The sequence below is a fragment of the Leptidea sinapis genome, chromosome 17 (assembly GCF_905404315.1).
Source record: "Leptidea sinapis chromosome 17, ilLepSina1.1, whole genome shotgun sequence".
NCBI lineage: Eukaryota > Metazoa > Arthropoda > Insecta > Lepidoptera > Pieridae > Leptidea > Leptidea sinapis.
The window spans coordinates 11,357,486-11,379,756 of record NC_066281.1 but is presented as its reverse complement, the minus strand read 5'-3'; the positions used below and the strand labels follow the sequence as shown (position 1 = coordinate 11,379,756).

At 34.2% G+C, this 22,271-nt stretch overlaps 3 protein-coding genes across 3 annotated transcripts; 1 reads left to right on the top strand and 2 right to left on the bottom strand.

Annotated features, from left to right (window-relative positions):
- Positions 1–2,003: 2,003 nt before the first annotated feature.
- LOC126968991 (negative elongation factor E) lies at positions 2,004–4,076 on the bottom strand. Its single transcript, XM_050814255.1, has 4 exons — positions 3,568–4,076; positions 3,196–3,349; positions 2,573–2,749; positions 2,004–2,218 (listed from the first exon to the last, which is right to left on the bottom strand). Exons 1-4 carry the CDS (start codon positions 3,833–3,835, stop codon positions 2,017–2,019), a joined length of 801 nt encoding a protein of 266 aa, XP_050670212.1. The 5' UTR covers positions 3,836–4,076; the 3' UTR covers positions 2,004–2,016.
- Positions 4,077–4,463: 387 nt separating this feature from the next.
- Positions 4,464–14,331, top strand: LOC126968943 (cysteine desulfurase, mitochondrial). Its single transcript, XM_050814173.1, has 8 exons — positions 4,464–4,764; positions 4,841–4,911; positions 5,561–5,815; positions 6,758–6,923; positions 8,251–8,535; positions 10,306–10,479; positions 12,235–12,367; positions 13,044–14,331. The coding sequence occupies exons 1-8, from the start codon at positions 4,644–4,646 to the stop codon at positions 13,195–13,197; spliced, it is 1,359 nt and encodes a 452-aa protein (XP_050670130.1). The 5' UTR covers positions 4,464–4,643; the 3' UTR covers positions 13,198–14,331.
- Positions 14,332–19,459: 5,128 nt separating this feature from the next.
- On the bottom strand, positions 19,460–21,880 carry LOC126969008 (ras-related protein Rab-12). Its single transcript, XM_050814273.1, has 3 exons — positions 21,544–21,880; positions 21,227–21,471; positions 19,460–21,113 (listed from the first exon to the last, which is right to left on the bottom strand). The coding sequence occupies exons 1-3, from the start codon at positions 21,721–21,723 to the stop codon at positions 20,915–20,917; spliced, it is 624 nt and encodes a 207-aa protein (XP_050670230.1). The 5' UTR covers positions 21,724–21,880; the 3' UTR covers positions 19,460–20,914.
- Positions 21,881–22,271: the final 391 nt, after the last annotated feature.

Below are 22,271 nucleotides of genomic sequence, written 5' to 3'. Positions count from 1 at the left end.
TAAAAAAACTTGGAGTAACTACTGTCAGATTAAAAATATTTTAGGCACTCGAGTGGTTTGACTGATCACGTGATCAAAGAACTGCGAGTACCTTACCTCGAAAACGCCAGTGCTCACAGTAGAGTATGGCGGCGATTTATGACTTCATATATTTCCCTAGGGTACTGCAGCAGTATACTGGCAGTCCCTAACGGAACGAATTTTTCCACAGTGATAGCACTGTGCAGTGCTCGCAGTGCAAATCGGAACATACCCTCTATCTCTTAGGTCTGTGTATTCCTGATTCAGTGATTTCAGACGTGAACGTGATCATCTCTGTGCTGATTTTCATGAAGGTCGCCCGGCGACAGATGTTACCCAAACCACAGACCGAAACTAATATTGATACCAAACGTGTTGTCGTTTGATTGAAACTTATAAAAAAATTCATGTCAGCAAATTCGTACTGTAGTACACCAGAAGTTTCGGAAGCTTTGCACACGATGAAAACCGCATGATTTATCGGTAACGAAACTACTGCTTTCAGAGTGGTGCCGTAAAATGGAAAAAAATACAGTTTTTGGCTGTACCTGTATATAATAATTGTCACTGGTGTCGAAAGCCAATCAACAGCCTTCCTTTTGAAGATTGGCCTTCGAAAGTTGAGAAAAGTCATTAAGACTGTCATTAACTGCGTTGGTTAGAAATGCTTTTTTCGGTAACGTTTGAAAACCAAATACAGTTTCTGCAGAATGTTTTGTAAACACCTGCTTTCCTAGAATTTTTAAAAAGTTTTCGGATATAACATTTGTTTTTGAAGGCTTCAATTTTAGGGCTGATGATGCATCCATTAGGTATACTTTACGTTTACGGACCATGCACTGCAACTTTTTTATTTCGAAAAATTTAATATAGGCTATGAGGTACTTATACAATATACAAACCCTAATAAGGCGGTGAATACGATACAAGTAGCCATTTAAGACATGAGCAACTACTTTAAGCAATGGTTCTCATGAATGCAAAAGTGTGAACCTATATCATAAACATTATATGTGGCATTATTAATTATAATCGAGAAACTTACAGTATGACCATGTCTTAACATAATGGAGAGTTGCTGCCCATTGATAAGATGTAGGACATATTTCATGTTTAAGCGATAGGTTATCCTCATTGAAGCCTTAATTATTTCGACGATTACTGAACCCGGACTCATTACGGTTATTTATTTATCATCTTACTGTTTGTTAACTGTTTTTTTAGGATTATTATTATTATAAAAAGTAGGTAGGTAGGTTTTGCACAGAATACCTGAAATACGGCAAATGTACCTAGCCATTAGCCCATAAAGGAATGACAATTAATTTTCACAAGTTGGAGCCGATGCTTACTCGTCTATTACCTCTCTGCTCTCCAAAATCATGAAAGCATAATTTTAAACTTAGAAAGTACCTATACCTTGTGAGCCACCAGTTGATCTACGCATGACAAGTAAGGGAGAAGAAATCTAAGTTCAAAGAATTGTCGAGTCCATGTCCCAAGAGTTCTCCCGTAATAGTAAATAATACCTATAGGTAAGGCACAACTAACCTTCCTATTTTTTCCGAGCTGAAAAACAACGAAACATACTCGCAAAAAACTACTCTAGTTGTTTTGTGAATTTCTTTTCGGTATATAAGATCGTAAAATGTATTGTGTGCGGCCATGCTTAGCTGCCTGGTTGAACATGAATTTTTACGATAACATAATATTAGATAATTGATGAATTCTAAATTACTTTCACTAATTTCATACAAAATCACCAAATACTCACAGCTGCTAATGAACAACTAGGAAAAAAACATATTGTACTTAGCCCCCAAAGACCAGCTTCATAATGGTTAATAACCTAAATGTAAGTAACGGTAAACTGATCCTGGTGATACATACTGTTGGTTTTTTTCCACTCATTTGTACAGTTGTGTATTAAACAATTGTATAAGAATAAATGAGGTCAGTTTAACATTAAACACAACTCTATATGCATTTCATTGTTTAATCAAATATGTCATCATAAGTAACAATATTCCTTTTCGCATCTTTGGGAGGTGGAGGATTACGTGGTCCAGATGGTGTCCAAGTTCCTTTCTGTGGAGAAATTCTCTTGGCAAATGTTGCTCTCCAACCTTCTTCGCAGCCCTCCAGGGATGTGTGAGCCTGAGTTGCTATTTCAATTGTGTCAAAAGACAGATATACCCTGAATCAAACAAATAAATTGATTAAATATTAGATACTCCATATTTTGTCAATGATATTAGCATATTTCGAATCATAAATTTTTAATCAAAGAAAGAGCAGAAACAGACATTAAAAAGATAATTGTCAGTCAAAGAGTGAGCTGGTCAAATGACAAGATTTGAACAAAATAAGAATTAACTTCACAAATAAAAAAATAAAGTGAATTTTATCAGAATTTCATAAAAAGTTTACAAATTTAAAATATTGAGTACATTCAAGAGTACCTAATATTAACTAACCAAATAACTATACAATAATATTAGATTCTATAAAAAATAGCATTAAAACACAATTAATCTCCTTTTTAACTTACATGTCTTCATCAGGTTCATGAGTGAATGAAAATGGTTCAAATGAAGCTAAACGCCGACGGACTGATTCTTCAGTTAAATTTGGTCCAATTAATTGCAATGAATTTGTTTTATTTACAGTGGCAGGGGCATCACTCCCTGCATTTGCAGTACCTGGTGCTCGAGGAACTTTCTCTTCTCTAAAATATTTCAAAAACATTTATAATTTCAATTCTCTTTTTTCAATATGTATAATAACATAAATAAGGATTGTTTTTCTTTTGTTATGGGCCTTAAGAGACTCAGAAATCTCCTTCCAACATCAACTTCTACCTGTTCATGTTTCTGCACCCATTATTTACCCTTAGTAAACAAGTTACGGTTTGAGTTTCTCATTGTAATTTATGGTGGTGGTGATTTCACTTCATTAGGTAAAAGAGCTTCCTTAATTGTCCCTTCTTTATTATAAACATAATTACTATAATGTGACTAGTACTTGCTTAAGATTAATTTTGATTAAATTTTGTATAAAGCAAAATACTAATCAAGCATTCATTCATGCAGGCTGAATAGAAGTAGGGTAATGTGACCAGACTACAAACTATGTCAGTATATTATCTCTTATTAGGAAAAAGTGAATACATACTTATCTCTAGCTGTTACAAAGGAATCATAAAGATATTTAACTCTAGGACTTGGTTTCTCTTCAGGTGGAGGTGGTTCCTGAGAAGCACTGAAGGGTTGGTAAGAAGCCACACCACCTGTGGTTCCAGTGGAACCACTTAGCTTTCGCTCCCTTCCTGAAAATTCCCAATGAACATTCACTCAAAAAAGATATTAATATACGAAATGTAAAATGAATGAGCTTGCAGATCACTTTGATGGTGGTAAGTAAGTGATCAACAAAGCCCATGTTCCCCCAACACCATTAAATTCACATAATAGGATATACTATTATTAAATAGGTCCCATTTAATTGTGTAATGAGAATAAAATAAAATTTAAGTTTCAAAAATACCTGCACGAGGTCTTTTGAATGTTGCATTTTGAGGTTGAGGAGGTGGGCTTTTTATAGCAGGAATTGCACCACTTTTTATTAATTTACGAGCTATTTCACGAGCATCTCTAGCTTCTGTTGGTCTTTTAGGTAATACAGGTTTTTCAGGTTCCTGCTTCGGTGCTTTTAATGCATGTACTGCCTTCTTCTTTTTTTTTAATTTTTGATATTTAGCTTGTAACATTAACTCTTCTTCAGTTAAATTGGAGGGAAAGTGTAGGTAGACCATTATTTGCAAGTATTTAATATAATATTTATATTTGTTACAGGAATAATTCAAATAAAACAGTGAATTACGGAATTTAAATAATAAATGTAAAACACAAACTATTACTTTATTACGTTAAAAGATAATAATTATCAATTGTTTATATTTTACTTTCCAATTGCAACAAATAGTAAGATTATAACATAAGAATTATTTTCCAAAGAATATTATGTTTTGTTTTAACTCGCTAGCGAGCTACATATTATGGTGTTGTCAAATTTTACAAGTGACGGAATTTGACAGTTCTTAATTCTTTTTTTAGAGCTTCGACTTCCCATGCATACAAGACTTAAAACATTGTATATTTTATAATATTATTATATTGAAGTAATTTTTCAAAGCTGGAGAACAATTATTGCATTGAATATATTGTAAAGAAGTTATCGAATACACTTACTAGTCGAATATAAAGGGACGAGACGATGAATTTGACTTGGCATTCAAATCGTTCTAAGGTAAAAAAGTAATGCTCGAAAATAAGACTGCTTAAAAGTTTTGCTACCAAGTCATAAGATCTTTAAAATAAAGCGTATAAAAATATATGTATTTGTCACTGTCACTGTGTATAGCTGTCACAGACCACAGGGCACAGTCTCCTGTCTGCCAATAATTGTGATTTTGTAAATAAATTTGATGAATAAAATTGAAGTTGGAACATTCATTTATTTTATTTTCTGTACTCTGGGTTAGACCGTGTCGTAAACGACATTGTAAGTTGAAATTAAATATATAATATAACATGTAAATTGGAAAGCAAATAGAGATCAAGATGTTTCGAGTTTTTATTAGATCTTTTGTTACTCCAAATATATCAAAATCAGCTTTAGGTACACAACAGGAAAATACTATTCGAACAATATTTCAAGGAGCTAAATTATTTTCCGACTCAGGTAAACAAAATAAATTGACGATATTTTCTTTTTTATAATATTTAAAGTTGTTTCTTATGTTTCGTCTAATTTGCAGATAAGTTCTCTTTAAAACATGAAGAAGTCGGAAGGCCTATATATTTTGATGCTCAAGCTACAACTCCTATGGTAAGTTGTAACCTTAAATGAATCCTGCTACACAAACAATAGCATACAAATACTAAACTATTATATGTTATGTGCTAATTTGTTTGTCCTTCGTAATTGTTATGCAATTCATAGCATTGAATATATTTTTTCCATATCTAAATCTTCATATAATAAATTATCCCTTCAATAAGCAATGATTACAGGATCCAAGAGTTTTAGATGCTTTACTACAGAATTTGTTATGCAATTCATAGCATTGAATATGTTTTTTCCCTATCTTCAAAAATTGAATTATACTTTCAATAAACATTTAAGTACAGGATCCAAGAGTTTTAGCTGATATGCTACAAAAGTTGTTATGCAATTTAGAGTATTGAATATATTTTTCCCATAACTAAATCTTCAAAAATTGAATTATCATTTCAATAAACAATTACAGGATCCAAGAGTTTCAGATGATATGCTACAGAAGTTGATGTGCAATTCATTGCATATATTTTTTCCATAACTAAATCTTCAAAAATTTAATTATTATTTCAATAAACAATTACAGGATCCAAGAGTTTTAGATGATATGCTACAGAAGTTGATGTGCAATTCATTGCATATATTTTTTCCATAACTAAATCTTCAAAAATTTAATTATTATTTCAATAAACAATTACAGGATCCAAGAGTTTTAGATGCTATGCTGCCATATCTGGTGAGTTATCATGGCAATCCACATTCAAGAACCCATCCATATGGATGGGAAAGTGAAGCTGCTGTAGAAATGGCAAGGGAGCAAGTAGCAAACTTAATTGGGGCAGATGCAAAAGAAATTATATTCACATCTGGTGCCACTGAGTCGAATAATATTTCTGTAAAAGGTGTTGCAAGATTCTACTCACCGAGGAAGAAACATATAATAACAACACAAATTGTAAGTCTATTTAAATCAAATGAAATTGCAAATAATATTTAAATATTAATAGATCCTGTTGGTGCCAAAGTTTTATATATAGTCATGAGGAACCAAGCATATTATAATATTACTAGCTGACCCAGCAAACATGGTATTGCCAATATTAAAATTGCGATACAAAAGTAACTGTGGGTGAAAATTTGAAGTTGTATGTATTTTTTAATGCTGACTCATAATCAAACAAATTTAAAAAAAAAAATCGTATGGATCACCCTTAACATTTAGGTGGATGAACAGTAGATGTTGTCCGATACTCAGACCTACCTAATATGCACTCAAATTTTCATGAGAATCGGTCAAGCCCTTTCGGAGGAGTACAATGTTTAACACCATGACATGAGAATTTGAAATATTATATAAGCAAACATTACTTTGACCTTAATACACATTATGTTCTGATTAAGTTATTGATGTGTCTTACTATGTTTTGTCTGTGACTTTCCTTGTGGTGTCTATGCTATAAATTTGTAGGCTATGTCTTTGACACCAGTAATAAAATTTTATATTAGTCTTTATGTCTTCTTATAATTCAAAAAAAAAAAAAACAATAAAACAAATATGCAGTATGCACTAAAAATTATTGCATATTTTTATACAACCTAATTCTAATTAGGATAATTTACAATTTAAAAGTGCCTAGTGAAAAATCATCTTCAGAATAAAAACTCTTATAATTTTTATTAATAACCACTCAATTATTTAACTTGAATTTATGATTTTAATATATTAGATACTCCAATGAGAGATGATTATAGTCAATTAGTATTGATATAATTATTAGCTTTATAAGTTTTTTTCTGAGTACCATTTGTTACCCATGTGCTGATAGGACTTTGTATTATTGACATCATATTTATTTAAAATATATAAATAATTATATTATGATTATCATCATTTCAGGAACATAAATGTGTTTTGGACTCATGTCGTGTATTAGAAGGGGAAGGATTTAAAGTGACTTATCTTCCAGTGGGGCAGAATGGAATTATAAGTTTGGAAGATTTAGAAAAAGCAATTACGACCGAAACAAGTTTGGTGTCAATAATGACTGTTAATAATGAAATAGGTATGTTGTTTTAGAATATTTTTCTGTACATGAATATGTATGTTGTACTAATATTAAAAATTAATACTATTGTATATTACATATAAATGTCAGTGCCATATTGTCAATATAAGAAAAGTTCGGCAGTGCTCTTATGATTCTTGTATTTTGGAAGCAGTGATTTTTAATTATCTATAGGTGACCCAAACATGAGTATGTATTTTATACTGTTTAATATACATTCTATATAATACCTTCATTATAAATTTGGCATTGACAAATTCATAAGTTAGCAGAGCTCTTATGATTTTATAAATGAGCTTTGAAAGAGGTGATTTTTATTTATCTGTAGGTGACCCATATATTTTCCTCAAATGTCATCAAAGAAGTTATTTTTTTAGGAAGAAGCGCAAGCAAACAAGCATACCATGACCTGATGGTAAATTTTACGACCTGCGCATTGCACAATGTATTACCGCTCAAGCTTCTTGGTGGATCTCTTAATTCTGAGTGACATCACTATGTCCCGCAATAATTTTACTAGCAACGGCGACCATGGCAACAGAACATGGTGTTAAAATTCAATCACTCAAATCTATTCCCATTTCCATAACAATTACATACTAGTTTGGACTTTTCAATTTGTTTAAAGGGCTTACCCTATTCTACCCCTTCCCTTCTTTTAAACCCTGTATAAGAGTGAACAAAACATAAAAAAAAATCAAATTGACCCAGCCGTTTTTTAGCTTTAGTAACACTAGCATTTGATTTTTATGTACAATAAGTGTAGTCAAAGTCAAAGTTAAAAACTTTGACTTAATATATTGCATAAACATGTTAGATTGATGTTACATAAATATTATAAAGTACATGTTTGCCACATTTATGACGTGCAAATTTTATAAAATACATTTCTAAATCATTAGTAACTATAATATCAATTTAACGAAAGATTATAAGCAGTATTATATAATATATAGTCAAGTTTTTAGTTGAAAATATTCATCTAATGAATATAAGCAGTTTTTACTAAGGTATATTTTCAATTTAGATGAGAAATTCCTATTTGACGATACCTCTCTTATTATTTTTGAGATGTGATTATAGATTTTTATGCACACTACGCACAAAACAGTTTCTCTGAAATAATGTAGATCTACAGCAAGGTACTTGTAGTTTGGTGGGGTCCCTGGATGGGAAAAGAGAAGTGTTTTCCATGTATTGCAAGGATCCCAAAAAGATTTATTTTACCTTTTTATTGAATAAAAATCATAACAACTATTAAGTTCTTATAATAATTAATGAAATATACATATTTAAGTTTTACAGTTTTAAATGATTTTTACAGGTGTCAAGCAACCAATAGCTGATATTGGAGCTATATGCAAGAAACATAAAGTGTTCTTCCATACTGATGCAGCCCAGGCAGTTGGAAAAATACCTTTGGATGTAAATAAAATGAATATTGATCTGATGTCGATATCTGGACATAAGGTGTATGGGCCCAAAGGTGTCGGAGCACTGTATATCAGACGTAGACCAAGGGTTCGTGTTGAACCAATACAAAGTGGAGGAGGGCAGGAGAGAGGCATACGGAGTGGGACAGTTCCTACTCCTTTAGTTGTTGGATTAGGTATAATAATCAGCAGATTCATTATAACTATAAGTATAAATCGACTTCACCTAACTGCTATTTTATATCAGGTGTAGTTTTAACCAGGGCTTGGAAATCGGATAATGTTTAAGTACATTAATTGGTTTTGTTTTACCTTTAATCACTATTGTACGGTATTCGGTTATTTGGTACTAATTTTCTTTAGGTTATTTGATATTAATTTACTCACCTCTTGACCGAAGTTAAACTATTAAAAATATTATTAAACTAGCGTATGGTGGTACCATTTGGTAGGTATGGTCATGTTGTTTCAGTTAACAAATTAACCTAAATAGAGGTTAATAAAATCACTTCTCTAATATTTACAATGTAAACCATAATATAGGTACGACCCGGTATTAATCATTAATAAGTTCTTAATTTTATTTTTAATCGAAAATTGACAAACAATGATGTTGTTTGTATACCTATCTATACTAATATTATAAAGCTGCAGTGTTTGTTTGAACGCGCTAATCTCTGGTACTACTGGTCCGATTTGAATGATTCTTTCAGTGTTGGGTAGTCCATTTATCGAGGAAGGCTATAAAATTAGGCATCCGTAATAAAATTGCTATTTTGTAACACAAGGTGTAAAATCGAAAACCTATTTTTGCGTGCGCTGCAAAAACTATTGACAATAGAACAAAATGATGTACATGCTATAATATAGGCAATATTTTATTACTTATAAAACTATCGCGTGAATTATACTTTATATGGCAAAACAACGTTTGCCGGGTCAGCTAGTGTGTTATAACCGCGAGCGTGCCGTAAGAGCCAGTCGGAAGTTTGGCGGCTACTTTCACCGCACCAACACTCGCATATTATTTTGTGTCTTCTACCGCATTTATCACGGGGAGTGTTCCGAAGAGCTGTTTAACCTGATTCCTGCCGCCGAATTCCACTTTCGCACGACACGTCACAAATTAGGATATCATCCCCACCATCTGGATGTGTGGCGGTCCTCCACAGCGCGGTTTTCAAGGAGCTTTCTTCCTCGTTCTACTAAGCTGTGGAATTCTTGTGCGGTGTTTCCGGGACGATACGACATGGGTACCTTCAAAAAAAGCGCGTACACCTTCCTTAAAGGCCGGCAACGCTCTTGTGATTCCTGTTGTTGCAAGAGAATGTGGGCGGCGGTGATCACATAACACCAGGTGACCCGTACGCTCGTTTGTCCTCTTATTCCATAAAAAAAAAATATGCTCTGCGCTTGACATTTCATAACCGCGTCCGCCTATCAACAAGCACTAACTCTGTATATTTTTCTTGAATTCAGTAATATTTTTTCGAACTAATTGCTTAGGTTAATAATTGAAAAAATGAGAAAAGTTAGCCACAACCTGGTATTGCTTAAAGCTCATTACAAGAAGTCTTCCATTGAATAGTTTATTTTTACCAGTGGGAGGCACCATCGCACAGGATGCCGGCTAGATTATCTAGGTAGGTACCACAACCGTGCCTAATTCTGCCGCGAGGCAGTAATTTATAAGCATTACTGTGTTTCGGTCTGAAGGGCACCATAGATAGAAATTAGTGGGCAAATGAGACTTAACACTTTATGTCTCCAACTTGACGAGCGCAATTGCAGTAGTGCTCAGAGTTTTTGGGGTTTTCAACAATCCTGAGCGGCACTGCATTTTAATGAGCAGGGCGTATCAATTACCATCAGCTGAACGTCCTGCTCGTCTCGTCCCTTATTATCAATAAAAAAAATCTAACCTTATTTCAATTACAATTCGACAGGTGCAGCTTGTGAATTATCAAACCGAGAGATGGAATACGATCTTGCATGGATGGAAAAGTTATCGAAAAGATTCCTAGACAGAATATATTCAAAATTGACGCATGTTATACGAAATGGTGATCCAGAACAAAGTTATCATGGCTGCATTAATTTATCTTTTGCTTACGTTGAAGGTATGTACAATTATTATGCAAATAACAACTACACTTCTATTATAAAACTATTATTAATACCAATCACGTCCACGTGGACGCTTTCAGGCAGCAAATATATGTATATATGTCTGCATCTAGTATGACAATATGGAACCTATTTGTTGACCTAACCTCTTGTTAAAATTGCAAAAGGAGAATAGGACTTTTGGGCTGATGGTTAACAAGTTGAAATATACTTTAAAAAAAAAGGGTATATTTTTCTGATGTAAAATAAAAAAAAAACTAGCTCATTTTGCAATCTACAAACCGAAAAAACATTAAAATAAAGAAAATAGATTAAAATGTAATCGAATGAATATTTAATTGATTAAAATAATATTAAGATCCAGTAGTTTTATTTCAATTATATTAGTTAGCTGCATAGTTTAAGTTCGAATGACCATATTAATATGAATAAAATATATTATTTACTCAGGAAAAACAGAACTGAGCAATTATTATACTATCAAAAAAATTGATCAATAAATCGATTCACATAATAATCACACGATACTAGTGAAATCCTTGTTCCTCAACGCTAACTCCACTTTGACAATGACAGTCTGACCGATCATTTCGTTTCTTCGTCATTGTCACTTCGTTTCTTGTTGTATTCGTCGTGTTACCGACTTTTTAACTACCTACCCAATTGAATTCCAAGGAAAGTTGTCTCTAGCAGTCTGTTTTACAGTTCATGTATGAGCTAATGACTATATATTATTCTTATCTGTGCAAATAAAACTATCTTTTAATTTAGGTATACTTTATTATATCTAATTACCAATTGTCTTATATTATAGTGCAAAAAAGTGTCGTTACAGTAGTAGATAGGTAGGTATTTTTTATCTAAAAAAAAACCAAGGTTGGTATACATCTAATATAAGTATGTGATAAATCCTTAGCAGCTAGGCATTGAATAAACCTACTATAGATGAGCTGTCAACCTAAAGGTAGTTTAAGACAACCTCATTTTTATATCTTCGATTACTCTGCTCCTAGATTGACAAATCTTGCAAAATTTTCAATGATGGATTACTTAAATATTATCTTTTAAATGCTGCTACATTTATCTTATTATCACCTGGGCCCAGGAATGTATGGAAGCGTTTCAATCTCCTTTGAGTTACTTAACTCTATTTAGTAGTTATACCGCACCATAATATCGCGCACTCGGTTGTTTATCGTCATCATCATAACTATTCAAATATTTGTCCAATTGATGTAGTGTAAAAGTCAAAGTTTATCTACTGTAAATACCTATTCCCGCCTAACCCGGGGATTATTGAACGGAGCGGTAGTGTCCCGTAGAGACTGCGGACGGAAGGTTCTTGAAAATAAACGCCGATTTGTGGAGCACCTTTCGGACTGGTGGTCAGGAGCATATTGTTTGCATGTCCTCCTAAGAGACTTTCTCCGTATATATACAATTTCTCCCTGAAAGAGATAGAAACATCTTTTCAATAGGAGCGAAAGGGATGGAAGGTGTTTCTATATATTTAGGGAGGCTTGAGTTAATCTCAGCTATTCCGTAGGAAGCATCGAAATGATAGAAAAAACGCCTCGGCCTTTATGTTGCGGATTTCCATAGGCGGTTGCACCACATCCACCTCGTATATGAAAAAAATAATTTTATTCGACTTAAAAAACTTTAGTAATGACCAAAGTAGGTTTCCATTTTTATTAGCTAATGTTAGCTAGCCAAACAAACCTTAACACCTAATATTTTATTTTAAGGTGAATCTCTACTAATGGCACTCAAAGATGTTGCTTTGTCGAGTGGATCTGCCTGCACATCTGCCTCGTTGGAACCATCCTATGTATTACGAGCTATTGGTGCGGATGAAGACTTGGCTCACAGCTCAATAAGGTTATTTAGCTTTATTTTATATAATCCTCACAATCTTTGAGCATTTTACATTCATATTTTATCAAGGTGATTAAGGACAGTGGAAGATTACTGTGTACATGATGAACGTTAGGTTGGAACCACAGCAGCGTGTTTATCTGCCGTGAGTGAGAGATTATGTGCAAGGCTTGAACGATGCCGTCGTTTGAAGTTCCTGGCTAATGAGAAGTGGCAACTTATACCTGAAACTGACGGGATTGACAGTTTCGATCATTTTCTCATAAAAAATTTAAGTGGCTATTATGGACAGAACTTTAATAGCAATATTTCCAGATATTTGTTGCTGCTAGAAAGGATGAGGGTAATATTTTTCCAATAAGTGATTATTTTGAAGTTCAATAGGGAATCTTATTTTGAATAAAAACTTTAGAATTAAAATTTCGGTTAGTAATGAAATTGCTTTACTGCATTGGCCGAAAACTAAAAAAGTCAAGGTTCTGTGTTTGTCCGTTGAACTTATACAAGCAAAAGAATGAACAGTAAATGCACAAACTCTTGCTACCCCGCAAAATAAACATACCATAAGCAAATCAACAATATGCCAAACTGAAGATTCTTCGAACATAAAAGAAATTGCATTGTTTTAATAAGGTCTCATACAAATGATGTCGTTCTGTGATATTTTTTTTTGTTACAGATTTGGCCTTGGAAGATTTACAACAATTGAAGAAGTGGATTACACATCTGATAAAACAATAAAACATGTCATACGGTTGAGGGAGATGAGTCCACTGTGGGAAATGGTACAAGAAGGAATCGATATAAAAAATATACAATGGTCTCAACATTAAACACCACTATATAAGCCTATTCAATAGCGAAAATAACTTTAAATTGCGATTAGTATTTGCAATTACAGCAGTACAGTTAGCAAAAAAGTAACACTAGCTTTCGCCTGCGATTCCGCACCTCAATCGAATGTTATTAATTTAGTACAGATTGCGTGTGTGAACATACAGCATGTTTGGTGAGATAATAATCATAATTGAGAACATGATATTTGGCGGTCATATGTAAAGAAAAAATTACATTAAATTAAATATAAATTGAACACTTAGTAAACTTAAACAAAAGTTAAGTAAATTACGAAACGCATGTTCACATTTCGCGGCGCGAGCGAAAGTAGAGAACTGGAAGGCTTGCGCCTAACGAAAAAATATGGGGATGTTTAATTTACTTTTATAGGGAAATTTAATAACTATATTAAGGCCATCGAGACAAGATGTGTAAACAAACGGACTGTTACTGAGTTATATTGCCATAAATACGGCTGATTCAGTCTCTTTCGGCAAATCATCTTTATCTAATAACAGCGATTAGAATAGGGAATCCATAATTTGTATATAATTTATTCATTTAAATATGTTTTGAACCCCTGAAACTTTGTTTACATTCTTTATTCCGTCTTGTTGGCCTTACCATTGTTTATTACATAATAAGAAAGAGAATCAAGTATAACTCTCCTTAGTGTTGTTCTTATATAAGATACTAGCTGTGCCCGCTTCGCTGGGTGAATTTTAAAAGGAAATAAATTAATGAAGGAACGTTGGAATTCGAAAGTTTCGCATCGAATGGTGGTGGTTTCATGTCGATACGATCAGTGGTTTAGGTTTGAAAGAGCCTCAAACAAATACCATTTTCAGTATATATAATATACAGATAAATATTGTGTCTCATCAGTCATACTGTAGATAGCAATAAGGTGTGAGTGAGAAAGAATGATCAAGAACACATCATTAAATTATTTTCTATATTGTCTTGGCTAATTGCACCTATAGCAGATCTTAAGTGTAGCTGATGTAATGTTAAATGTCATTTATAAAATGTGATATTCTTAATAGAAGCTATCTGCATATTGAATATGTAAAATAACGGATCAATTTTCTTTGTGTAATTATATAGCTACATTAAACTATTAAACATTATTAACGTGGTTTTAATATCCAACTTATTCATTATTATTTCAATTGGGCAAACACTTATTGAGCACTGAATGCTAACTTTGATATTTTTGTCTTCTTTATAGAAGAGAACCAACTAGCTATTCTGGTAGTCTTTAACATAGTAACCGTTTCTCCGGTGTGGTTTTCAAAGACTTTCTTCCATATACGACCAAGCTGTGGAATGGGCTTCCTTGTGCGGTGTTTCCAGGTTTTCGGTCGGTATTTGTTCGGTCTTGTCACAAGGTCTCTTCAAACTTGTTTATTCGTTGAGAAAATGGAATTGACTCAAGAAAATTCTACAGCGATGATTTATTATGACTTTCGAAGTGGTTTAACACAAAAACAGTGTGTTGATCGGATGATTTCTGCATTTGGTGATGAAGCCCCATCCAAAATCACAATTTATCGCTGGTTTGCTGAATTTCAACGTGGACGTGTCAAGCTCAGTGATGATCCCCGTCAAGGTTGTCCAAAAACTGCAGTAACCAAAGAAAACGTTGATGCTGTGCGTAAGCTGATTGAGGAAGATCGACATGTGACATACCGCGAAATTCAGGCAACTTTAGACATTGGCATGAGTCAAATACAAATAATCTTGCATGAACAGTTAGGTTTAAAAAAGTTGTTTTCCCGATGGATACCGCATTTGCTCTGTGAAGAGCAAAAAGCGGCTCGCGTTACTTGGTGCGCCAGAACTCTCGAAAGATTCCACGCAGGATTCCAACATCGTATCAGGTGACGAATCCTGGATATACGCGTACGAACCCGAAACTGCCACGAGTTAAAGCCAACAAAAATTGTTCGTTCATGGAGTATTGCAAAAAAAATGGTGGCCACGTTTGTCTCAAACCCGGCCATGTTGCGACTATTCATCTTGAGGGACAAAGAACGGTTAATGCAGACTGGTATGCTAGCATTTGTTTGCCACAGGTCGTTTCTGAACTCCGTAAAGAGAACTGCAACCGCCGCATTATCCTCCATCGCGACAATGCGAGTTCTCACACCGCGCACAGAACAAAAGAGTTTTTAGAGTAAGAAAACATAGAATTATTAGACCATCCGCCGTACAGCCCCGACCTAAGCCCTAATGATTTCTATACTTTCCCTAAAATAAAGAATAAATTGCGTGGTCAGAGATTTTCATCACCTGAAGAAGCCCCAACTTCCGAATGGAATGGTTGCTTCAACTATTGGTTCCATCGTATGGAAAAATGTGTCAAATTTCGCGGAGAATACTTCGAAAAGCAATAAATACATTTTTAAATAGTAATGTTGTGTCACTTCCTTGATTCCCGAAACTTTCAGTTCCGCCCTCGTACCTGGAACACATAGATGGGCGGCGGCTATTGAAAGCAAGGGGGAAGGCCTGGCAGTTAGCCTGGATATAGCGAAGGCCTTTGATCGTGTATGGCACAGGGCGCTCTTCTCAAAACTTCCATCATTTGGGCTTCCCGAGAGCTTATGCAGTGGACCTCCAGCTTCCTCACTGGGCGCAGCATACAAGTCGTTGTCGACGATTTTTGCTCGAATCCCAAGCCCGTGAACGCTGGAGTGCCCCAAGGCTGTGTGCTATCTCCCACGCTGTTTCTTCTGCATATCAATGACATGTTGGTCACCTCCAACATAACATTGCTATGCAGACGACAGCACTGGTGATGCCGTATACACGGGCCATGCAGGTCTCTCGGGAAAACGTCGACCAGTGCCGGGAGAAACTTGTAACCCCCAGAAGACTCAAGTTTGCGCGTTTACCACTAAAAGAAAAAACATTTTTCGTATCACCGCTCTTCGGCAACACTTCCCTTAAAGCCTCGCCTAGTATCGGAATACTGGGTCTCGAAATCTCGAGCGGTTGCCTATTCCGTGGCCATTTGGAGTGAAAAGCCAATTTCACTTCGAAGAAGCTGGGCTTCATCAATAGAGCACGGCAATACTTCAAGCCGGCCCACATTCTAGCGCAGGTCCGGCCTCACATGGAGTATTGCAGCCAACTCTGGTCTGGCGCACCCAGTATAAGCTCCATCCTTTTGACAGCGTGCAGCGTGCTCGAATTGTCGGGGACCCAGTGCTCTGTGAACGGCTGGATCATTTGGCGTTGCGTAGAGACGTCGCTTCATTGTGTGTCTACTACCGCATTTATCACGGGGAGTGTTCCGAAGACTGTTTTACCTGATTCCTGCCGCCGAATTTCACCTTCGCACGACACGCCACAAGTTAGGATATCATCCCCACCATCTGGATGTGTGGCGGTCCTCCAAAGTGCAGTTTTCAAGGAGCTTTCTTGCAGGTACTACAAAGCTGTGGAATTAGCTTCCTTGTGCGGTGTTTCCGGGACGATACGACATGGGTACCTTCAAAAAAAGCGCGTACACCTTCCTTAAAGGCCGGCAACGCTCTTGTGATTGATAGTGATAATGTGGGCGGCGGTGATCACTTAACACCAGGTGACCCGTACGCTCGTTTGTCCTCCTATTCCAGAAAAAAAGGGAAGGCAACGACCCGCCCTATGTTGCCGCCATAATCAGTGAAATTTAAGTGAGACTCAATAACTATATAGCTTTTCTGCTATGCGGTAAAGAACTTGAGATGTTTGAAATTTTTGACCAGTGCAAGAAGAACTTTGTTTATTCTATTGAGTTTTCTCTTAAAAAGTAAAATTGTGTATACTTTACATCTTTCAAGGAGAATTCTTATTATAAGATTTCCCGCAGCATGGACTGCATGATGTTAGACATCGAACATTTGGAGATAGAAAGTCTGTATGCAGACTTAGCCCCCCATTCACGGGCACGCCACGACAACCTGTATAGCCGAGTGGTTAGCGACCCTACCAGTAGGTAGTAGCTAGAGCTCCCGGGTTCGAATCCCGGTAGGTGCAAGCATTTATATGATGAATATAGATGTTTGTTTCCGAGTCATGGATGTTTAAATGTATTTATGTATATTTATATGAATATATGTATGATTAAGTATGTATTAAATATATCATTGTCTTGTAGCCCATAACACAGGCTATATGTGCTTAACTTGGGGCAAGATAATTTGTGTAAAAAGTGTGTCAATATTATTATTATTTGGAGCGTTGTATAAAAAATTACCACACTCACGGGCGCGCCATCGCGCCATGCCAATTCGTATATACATCAACACTAGCGGTCGGTGCTTTCGTATCAATAATTTCCCTTTTGAAAAATGAGTTTTGATTCGGATGATGAGTTTTATACAACTGCCATAGTTGTTTGTATATACTTAATAAAGAAAAAAATGGTGTAAAGACTGGCTGTTGAAGATACCGAACTATACACACACAAATTTCCAATAACTCATATAATATATATATCTATACAACGTGAACCAGAAAGGGTATAACATCCCTTCAATGGTACGTTATTTGGGTCATATGCAATAGTATGGTGATGTTTAAGTTTTAATAAATAAATAAAAATAAAAGAAAGACTTCCCTACGAAATAAAAATATTATTTTTCAATTTCTTTTCTTAGACAACCCTAAATTTAAAGAGACTGCCAGTTTTAGGCGGGGCCTTTGTTTATAAACAGAATGAGGTCACCTACCTATAGACTTAAATATAAACAATAATCTATGATTAAGGAGTATGCACACTACATGAAATGTGGCTTGTGTCTATGTTATTATTCATTCCTTTTTTTACTTCCTGTTATTGAAACAAATAAACAAAATAAGAAATTGCATAACATTAACACAGTTTCACGTCTGTATTCCTGAAGGGTTAGAGGTGTATTTTTTCCACCCACGTTTCACTATGTTTAATTCCCGCGTAATAGGGGGCGAGCATCTACATTTCTGAACTATGGGCTGCTAGTGAGAAATTTCCTACGAAAAACTCAATAACTGCCCCATTCCATACCCAGGCCGGGTACAAAACCCGGTCCGGGAATGGAGTACATATTATTAATATGAGGATGGTCAAAGATATCCATATTTGACAAAAAAAATCCGTGAAGAACAATTTCTTAATAGGAGTCTATTAGAATTATCTTTATTGGATAAAACATTTTTGAATTAAAATGTCAAGACTCATTTGCCCAGTAATAAGAACAGCTACAGTGCCATTCAGACCAAACCATAATAATGCTTACACATTTTTGCTTCACGGCAGAAAAAGGTGCCGTTGTGGTACCCATAATCTACAATTACAAATTTGGAATTATTTTCAATGTAACTTGAAGGAAACTTCAAATAATTCTACATTGAAGTATGTGTATATGCCTTTAGAATAGACATTTACACACACACACAGAGCAGTAAATATCGTGTTTCAAAGCACAATTCAAAGAGTATTAACGCAGACAGGCCGATCTTTTCAACCTAAGATATTTAAAAAAACACAAAATATAAAAACACAGTTACATTTACACTAGTTTTTATCTTTTAAACGTGTTTTATTTAAATTTGTAACACTCGCGGAAATCAGAGTAAATAATAACATAACAAAGTCTCATAATAAGATTAGAATTAAAAAAATCTTTATTGGGTAGTACATAACTACAGTAAATACAAATTTAGAAGTATTTCAATGTCAGCTAAAGCAAATGCACATACAAAATAACTTTGTCTTCATGGCAAAATGAGAACACAAATTGCTTCACAGCTACAATGAATCGTAGGCATTTTACTATTATGTCACATCTACGTTTTTCATCTGTTTAAGGTCAAAGAGAGTTCAAAAAAACAGCTGATTAGGGTTGAGGGAATCATAGTTTTTGCGAAAACTTAGCACTTTAAATATTGTATTAAATTATAATCCTAATTCATTTTTGACTTCACATAGTCATTAGAGATGACCTAAGGAATGTCTGGTTCAAAGCATAGTATACCCATTTAGTTTCACCTTGTATATATTTAAAAATGAATTGCTGTTCGTTAGTTTCCCTAAAACTCGAGAACGGCTTGACCGATTTAGCTAATTTTCGTCTTGAATTATTTGTATAAGTCCAGAGAAGGTTTAAAAGGTGAATAAATATGAAAATGCTCGGAATTAAACAAAAACAACGATTTTGTTTTTCCTTTGATGTGTCCCCCGTCGTTCAGAAATCAAATTGAAAGAATAGTTTCAAATGAAATAACTAATTAGAATTTTTACATTTCTTTCTAACTTTCTTAGGAGGTCAAAATTAACTTAAACTAAATCTTAACTAACTATAATTGGTAGATTTACTACAGTTGTTAACTATATCAGATTATAATATTAGATAGATAATATTATTTATGTAGATTGATAAATCTTAAGTTTGTTTGTAATCGACTCATTTGGGCGCAAATTTTATCCACTTTATACGGCCAGATTTCGTTCAAACAATTATTTTTATTTCCAATTTTCATTAGACCAACAAGGTGCATATTTTACGAAATAATTCTTGATGTTATGATATATTATTGAGAAATTCATAAAAGACATTTAATTTATTATATACAGAACAACATTTTGCGACAAACAATGTAATTCCCTAAATTTCGAAATAAACTTAATTACGAATTCCCGATTACTCATCACTATGCAGCAAAGAATATAATACACTCTGATGATGCAGTGTGCAACCGTGCGTATTATCCAACAACTCGAAGTGGTACAAGACATGTGGCGCGCGGGTTTTCTCATTCACGAGCGGGACAAACGGCTCGGCGCGATGGCATGCCGCGTTGTACCGCCTGGTTTTCACACTCACGAGCATGCTGCACCGACCGGATGAGCCGCGCGAAGAGGTTCGATCGTTTTGACATTCACAAGTGGATTTTTGAGAGTTCAGGAGCCGTTCGGAGTGATGTCGTGCCTTTATGAAGCACCAAGTGCAGAAGCTGCCTCTCTAATGCATAAAAAAACCCTCTGTACTGTCAGAACATAAAATACAGGCTCAACTCATATTATGATATTAGATATTTTAATACATTGTTCATTCATAATACATTGCACTGATTATAAAATACATATAAATGCCATCTAGACTTTAGATACAGGTTAAGAAAGATGTAATTTTTTAAAGAGTTATCTACATTATACTATAATAGGTATGTACAACAAATTTTATAATTAAGAAATAATACAAACAATTGTCATATGATTAATACATGACTCTCATTTTGTTTATACATATTATAATATTGAAATAATTTATAAATAATAAATATATAAAAAAGAACTGGCCTTAATCTACATAGTACATGCATTATCATTTGTTTAAATTAATTAAAGACTATTCTTGGGAATTCAAAGTGTGTACATTTTTAAAAGGCAGGCAACACTCCTGTGATGGTGTTGTAAGATAATTTGGCCTCCTATTCCATAAAAAATAATGTTCCAATTATTCAATGTCTAAAATGTATGTATATGTTTGCTGCTTTCCCAACTATTTTATTTTTTTGCAAAAGAGTGGGACCATGTTTTAATTGGTAACATAACAAAGGCACATAAATAACAATAATTAGATAAAGCTATACATTCAAAGATAATATTAACACTTTGACACAAAGCACTAAAAAAAAGTACATGAGATTCAGTATAATATTCAAGATATAAATATAAGTAGGTCAACAGCTGCAAGGTGGTTCTTCGGGTTCCGCAGGGGGAGATATCTTAAAGCTATTATGATCTAATGCTTGCAGCTCTATTCTAGATCTGTTACATTCAACAAGCTGTAAAGCAATATCATGGAACATTTCTTCAAGCCCCTTTCCCGATTTACATGATACCTTGTAAGTGGTGCTTATCAGATTATGACATTGTTCACTGCAATGAATATTAGTACATTAGAAAAATTATCAAAAACATATTAAATTACATTAGAATTAATAGCGGAGACATAGATATTAATTATAATAGAAGCTTAAAACAACTCTTACCAAAAAGTCTCAATATCAGCATCTGTTACTTGAGGTGAAGTACCTTCCAGATCAGACTTATTACCACACAAAAAGATTTTCGCGTTTTCTGCATAAGTAACTATATCCAATAAATGTTGGCTAAGTACATGGAATGACGAAATATTGTCCAAAGAAAACACTAATACTGCTGCTTCTGCAAATTTATAATAGCTTGAGGTTACAGATGCAATTCTCTCCATTCCACCAGTATCCCATAGTTGTAACTAAAACAAAAAAATATAAACCGTACAAAATCGATATAAACTTTATTTAATTAAATTAAAGTTGGATTTTACCTTGACTTCTTTGTCACCGATTTGATACGTTTTCTCAAAGTGATCCAGTCCTAATGTGGACCTACGGTCACAATTATGAACAAAAGTATTATTAATAAACCTTCGGAAAATTGAGCTTTTGCCTACTCCATATTCACCACACAAGATTACTTTTAAAACTGGGGTTTTCACTATAGCCATATCACACTTATTCGTTAGTATCTTTAATAATATAATCTGTAGATATACATATTATGTAAAAAAATATTAAATTAATAATATTAGTAGGTGAAAATTTTCAAAATACAATTTTTAATAACAAAATACAAGTCAGAACTCGGCACCATGACAGATATTTTAAAAATGTCAAGGCAAGATTATTTTTTTAAAAGGTTTTTATTATTTATTTAGCGCCACGGGATGCAAGTCTATAGGCCAATTTATTACTATAAGCTTGATAACTTACGTTACGCAATCGTGAGATGGCGACCAGTGACCGCTAACTATCATACATTGTTTTTCAAGTAAAGTAACTATTTAAAGTTGCACTCATATATCAACAAAAAACTTTGTATCGTACTATTATAATTATTCAAGTGTCTTGGAAATATAGTCTAGATATATATTAAAAATAGCAACTTACCAAATATTGTTACGTACCCCATATTTGGTAAACTTCGAAAAAAAAGACAATAATTCTGCACACTTTACTATCACGTCGGCGGCCGATAACGACTGCAGTCCCCACA

Coding starts and splice junctions, on each gene's coding strand:
- LOC126968943 (XM_050814173.1), top strand. CDS start 4,644: ATGTTTCGAGTTTTTATTAGATCTTTTGTTACTCCAAATATATCAAAA. Junction 6,924..8,250: donor GACTGTTAATAATGAAATAG/GTATGTTGTTTT, acceptor TGATTTTTACAG/GTGTCAAGCAACCAATAGCT. Junction 10,480..12,234: donor ATCTTTTGCTTACGTTGAAG/GTATGTACAATT, acceptor TTTTATTTTAAG/GTGAATCTCTACTAATGGCA.
- LOC126969008 (XM_050814273.1), bottom strand. CDS start 21,723: ATGGCTATAGTGAAAACCCCAGTTTTAAAAGTAATCTTGTGTGGTGAA. Junction 21,472..21,543: donor TCGGTGACAAAGAAGTCAAG/GTAAAATCCAAC, acceptor TTTTTGTTTTAG/TTACAACTATGGGATACTGG. Junction 21,114..21,226: donor GCTGATATTGAGACTTTTTG/GTAAGAGTTGTT, acceptor TATTCATTGCAG/TGAACAATGTCATAATCTGA.
- LOC126968991 (XM_050814255.1), bottom strand. CDS start 3,835: ATGGTCTACCTACACTTTCCCTCCAATTTAACTGAAGAAGAGTTAATG. Junction 3,350..3,567: donor ATTCAAAAGACCTCGTGCAG/GTATTTTTGAAA, acceptor GGGAATTTTCAG/GAAGGGAGCGAAAGCTAAGT. Junction 2,219..2,572: donor CATGAACCTGATGAAGACAT/GTAAGTTAAAAA, acceptor TGTTTGATTCAG/GGTATATCTGTCTTTTGACA.